At 39.3% G+C, this 5,635-nt stretch overlaps 1 protein-coding gene across 1 annotated transcript; it reads left to right on the forward strand.

The window, feature by feature from the left end:
* Positions 1-3,202: 3,202 nt before the first annotated feature.
* On the forward strand, positions 3,203-5,635 carry LOC131335378 (protein SRG1-like). The gene is made up of 4 exons (XM_058370701.1): positions 3,203-3,463; positions 3,752-3,999; positions 4,736-5,057; positions 5,181-5,635. Exons 1-4 carry the CDS (start codon positions 3,203-3,205, stop codon positions 5,415-5,417), a joined length of 1,068 nt encoding a protein of 355 aa, XP_058226684.1. The 3' UTR covers positions 5,418-5,635.

Consider the following 5,635-nt stretch of genomic DNA (forward strand, 5'->3'; position numbering starts at 1 on the left):
AGGTTAACGTGTCATGCTTCTTGCCTAACCATTAATCGTGAGTGTAGAGAGTTTTGACCGCAGATTCATATTCTTTGCCCAGCTTATCATTGAATCAGACAGACATTTCAGGAAAACTGTAGAAAACAAAAGAAACAGTCAATGTGTTCATTGAGAAAACCAAATCCGAAGAAAACACAATCAGACTTAAATTTCCTAGTTAAATCCATAACATAAGAGTAATAATGAGGAAAAGAGATACATGCTCAGGATCTAGCAAAAAGGCTGTCATGTATGTGAGAATTCATACCTATCATACATATCAGCAGATTCCTCAAATCCACCCATAAGTAGCTTTTCGATTTCTGATTACAAGAGATGGATTGGTTTCCTGATGTAAGACCTGAGACAGACCAGTAGTTACTGGATTTCTTGATACCCGATAACGGCTTATAACCCGAAACTGGTGAGATATTTCATTGATCAGCTTCTTCCTTTCTTCCAAGCTCTCTACGAAAGCATGATTCATGACCTCAGCTTCTTCCTCAAGAGATCTCAATCTACCACTTAGCCACCGCACTTGATCGCTAGCATGCATCAACTCCTTACCCTTGCGAAGTTTAGCTTCTGAATGATTGGCGGATGATGTTTCAGCCACGAGATTGGAACCGGAACCTAATGGAAGGATTGATGTCATTTTATTATCAAAACTAGCCATCTCAATCAGTCCTTTCTAGTTTCTACATAGCAATCTTCAAGTTTCAATGTTTCATAGGTATTTTGGTTTCCAAGAAAGGTTAATGATGTTTGCTTGCATGACAGGATTGCAGAAACTAGGGGCATGATGAAATCTTGTTCAAAACACAAAGAGCAGTGCTATATACGAACGCAGAGGTTTGGATACAGATGTGTCCAAAACTGTTCGATACAAGTGAGCCCACACGCAATGGACGGCTGGGAATACAAATTTGTCTGAATTTGTGTCCAAAGCATTTGTCACACACACATAATAAAAAAAAAGCTCTCTTGCTTCTCTCTCTCTCTCTCTCTCTCTCTCTCTCTCTCTCTCTCTCTCTCTCTCTCTCTCTCTCTCTCTCTCTCTCTCTCTCTCTCTCTCTCTCTCTCAGAGATGGTTGGTGTGAAGGTTCTTAGAACTTGCAAAGATAGATGTCCACATTCATGATTTGTCTTTTAGAAAGCCATTGGAAGGAAACTGCGGCTCTAATAATAGGCATTTGTTATGGAGATACAGAAACTGATGTAATAAAGGCTGATGCATTGCCTTGCCTCTGAAGTTTGGAGGGCAAATTTGGCTCCATTTAAGCAGACTTCTGGCCTTATTGGTGAATGCTAACAGCCTTTTGTTTACATGCAGTTAATTTTTTTTTTCCCGGAACATGCAGTTAATTTTTAAAATTATTACACTTTCTTAATCAATAAAGTGGCGTGGACTGTGGATTACACTAATTTTTCACAAATTAGTGTAAACAACATCAAACTTAGTAATAGGGAACATTTTGAATTTGAAGGCCCCTTGGATAGTGGGAAAAGGGAGGAAAAAGAAAAGGTTGTGTTTTCTCACCAAAAGTGATGAAATTTGGTGAGAAACAAAATGGACCATGACATGAGTTCATATTTTTCCTGCATTTCTCACCCTTTCTACCCATTTTTTCCATCTCTTTTATGTTGAGAAATCAATCACACACAACGCGTGAAGAAAAATCAAGATGAGAGAACAAACAAAAGAGACATGAAGATTTTTACTTAAGTGATTTTCTAGTTGTAAATGGAAACCTCCACCGCTCCAAAGCTCATATCAATTTCAAATATGTACAAAATGAAGAAAGAGAGCACATAATATATTCATAGGGTTTACATCGCCAACAACCATAATACTCCTATTTAGGTTCCGGTATCTCTATCCCCTAAACCATCGCAACCTGACTGGGTAGGTCGAACGCCGACATAGTCAAAGAAGTGGCAGACTTTACAAACCCAACATTAGCTATCCAAACAAGTGAAACGATTTTCATTTCTTTTATTTTCTCACCATTTCTCACCATCGAAATCTCTCTTTCTCCCTATACTTTTGTCTTTCATCATTCCCATAACTATCCAAACAATTGCCGATAGGCCACCATGAATACCACAAGACCAAAATGGGACCTTTATTTGGAACTGTTTTTTCCTTGGAGGCAACTCTTATACACATACAAAGAAGAAGAAAACTCTCTTATGGTCACACACATCTTCAAAGACTGCTAACAAAATATCTCCCATCCAAACCATATACATTGCCAAGAAAAAAAAAACCAACTGGGTGCGTCCAGAAGCAAAAGCCCATAAAGCAATCATCTGATGCCACATTGCTGGTGCAAAAGTTGTCGTAGCTGATGAAAGTGGATAAACAGAGATGCTTCAAGTCACATTACTATGTCGCTGTCTTTAAGACGATATTCGCCCCCCCAATTAGAGAGAATTCGGTGTGCACTGGCTTACAGCGAAGCCCCCTCCAAGATAAAATGAAGCCCAGTCTCCAACTGTTGTCTAACTGCGTTATGTACAAACGAAGAGAGACCCAAATACCTTTGGATTTTACGAGCCCCTCAAGAATAATCGTAGGAGATAATTCTAGAGAGAAACAATAATCAGAATGATTCTGATTATCTTTTTCTCTTTCAATTGGTAGAACCATTTGCCTTTTATAGGCATAGATCGTGACCGTTGGCCAAAGATTACACCTCTTTGATTAAAAGCAATAGTCATGTCTATTCATTCCACCCCAATTGTCACACTTTTTGGTCTGATAATATCTATTTATTTAACCTGAGTAGACACACTTTTTGTGCATAAATTCCAATGTTCACATCTATTCATTTAACCTGAATAATCACACCTCTTGAATTAAAATCGTTCACCAATATTCACATTTAATATCCGTTAAATATTTTGGAAATAGTCCAACAATCATCAATGTAATTGGGTAAACCATCGTTGTCCTTATCTTATCACCTTTGCTTGCCCCATGGAGTTTAGTGTTCTGGCCACTACCAAAAAAGAATATTCCAAAGTATGCCCCCATCATTGTCCTTGTCACCAGTCACCTTAAAACACAGAAACTGACTTCAGCAACTTCTCATATACCCTATGGTCATCTTCATGTTTTAAAGTAATCAGAGAAGTCTGAATCTTCAACTCTAAGTGCTCTAAACCAGACAACAACATGGCAGGAGCTTCAGTTCTTCCTCCGGCAGAGGTCTTACTGTCGAAGCGCGTACAAGAAATGGCGCTCAACGGTGAGCAACCGCCGGCACCATATGTTTCCAGAAATGATTACGATGCCACTGAAGACGATTATTCAACCGTATCTGCGATACCCATAATTGATTTGGGAATCCTCTCAAGTTCAAAAGCATCCACCGAAGAATATGAAGAGGAATTGATGAAACTTAAATCAGCACTTCAATCATGGGGCTGCTTTCAGGTTTGTACTTGAACACTTCCTCGATCTACTGTATATCTTTTGTTGTTACCAGCGATATTTCTACTACCCAGTATCTGATATTAAGGAGATCAGAAATATGTCGATATTGTCAGTTGTTTACCCTTTTCTTTTCCTGTGAATTCAGGAAAAACAAAATGGTGAGAGAACCAAAATTCAAAAGTCATACTTGAGTATAAAAGAAAAAAGTGAATGAAAATGAACTTTCTAAACCATGAAATTATAACCTTTTCTGGTATAGTATTAAGGGGTTAAATGTGGAGTTTTCAGGCAATAGGCCATGGGATTTCAAGTTCATTCTTGGACAAGATAATTCAAGTTGCTAGGGAGTTCTTTGAACAGCCAATGGAAGAGAAGAAGAAATACTCAAAAACAGTTGTGGAGTTTGAAGGGTATGGGGCCGACCCTGTCCCAGAAGAAGGTCAATCTCTTGACTGGTCCGATCGTTTGTTTCTTGATGTGGACCCTAAAGATCTTCAAAAGTTCAAATTCTGGCCAGAAAGTCCGGCTTGCTTCAGGTATGTCCACTCACATTCTTGAACCAAGAAATCCCGTCTCAAAAAATCATGCTTAAATGCACTTCCAATCTATCGTGGTAGGAGTTTTAAGATACACGAATCTCAAAGTACAATCGTAGAGTTACCAATGCATTAGGGTCCTTTGCCAAACCTCAAAATCCGAGGTGACATTCTTTGCCCCAAAGATTTTGTCCCATGTGCGTCTTCTCTAGACAAGGATCTTCTATCTCAAACTACGTATGTCGTTCCATTTCAATCCACTCACAGTTGCACAAGTTCATTGGGATATTTGGACGCATATTTAGGGACAAAGGATTCCGTGTCTTTTCTTTTTGTGTCTTTCGAAAACGAAGATAAAAATAACACAGCTGATGGACAAAATGAGTACAAGAGACATGGACCAAGTAGTCCACGAAAGAGAGAACAAACGAAAGAACAAGCTACAAAACATGCACCGTCCTCAGATCTCAAGAAACTAAAACCAACATAATCCCTTTTAAATGGTGGAGAAACTGAATCTCAAAATGAAGACGAAGTATCTATCCCAAAGGAAGTAGCATCATCAAGTTTATATCCTCAAGATTTCTCGCATTGCACTCCTACCCAAATCACCCAAAAGTTGAGAAGAATGCATGATGACGGGGCATCTTAAAAGAGAGGGGAACGAGAGATTTTTACCGCCATATCCAAACAAATTGCTGGTAACAATAAGCAGGAGTCATTTGCAATTATGCAGGGAAGTCTTGAAAGAATACACAGAAAAGACGAAGATGTTAACGGAGCTCACTTCCAAAGCAATGGCAAAGTCTCTGAATCTGGACGAAAACTGTTTCCTGAATCAGTTTGGCGAACGGTCAATTCTGCAAGCAAGGTTTAACTACTACTCGAAATGCCAGAGACCTGATATCATTCTGGGCTTAAAACCCCATGCCGATGGATCTGGGTACACTTCTCTTTTGCAAGATGACATCGGTCTTCAAGTATTCAACGAGGATAAATGGCATACAGTCCCCAAAGTTCCTCACGCCATCCTCATTCTCATGGGTGACCAAATGGAGGTACGTACAGATACGCTACATATATCGTAACCTGCCCTTCGTTTTAAAAGTAACGGTGACGTAGAAGCAGGAAGTGAGGATGTATAATGTGGTTCTGATCATATATTTGTGTGATAATACCAGATAATTACAAACGGAGTGTATAAGAGTCCCGTGCATAGGGTGCTGAGTAACTCAGAGAGAGACAGAATCTCCATAGCTATGTTCTATACACCTGAAAAGGGAAAAGAGATCGGACCGGAGGAAGGCTTGGTTGGCGGTGAAAGACCAAGGTTGTTCAAGAAAGTGAAGGATTATGCAGACATCCACTGGGGATATTACCAGAGAGGAATGAGAGCACTCCATACAGCAGAAGCTTAAATCTATATATGTTATCATGATGTGTTTTTGCTTTGTACAAAAGAACTAAAGAAACCTGTCTTAAGATCTTCATGGTCGTGTTTTTAGGGAGACCTTTTGCTTCCTCTTTTTCTCCCCCATTCCCTCCTGTATCTGTTTATGGAAAAGTAAAACTTGTGTTGGTGTGTTGAGATGTGATACTACCAGTTTCTAATGGAGTGAAAATCTTTTAAGCTCAA

The sequence above is a fragment of the Rhododendron vialii genome, chromosome 8a, assembly GCF_030253575.1.
Source record: "Rhododendron vialii isolate Sample 1 chromosome 8a, ASM3025357v1".
Taxonomy (NCBI): domain Eukaryota; kingdom Viridiplantae; phylum Streptophyta; class Magnoliopsida; order Ericales; family Ericaceae; genus Rhododendron; species Rhododendron vialii.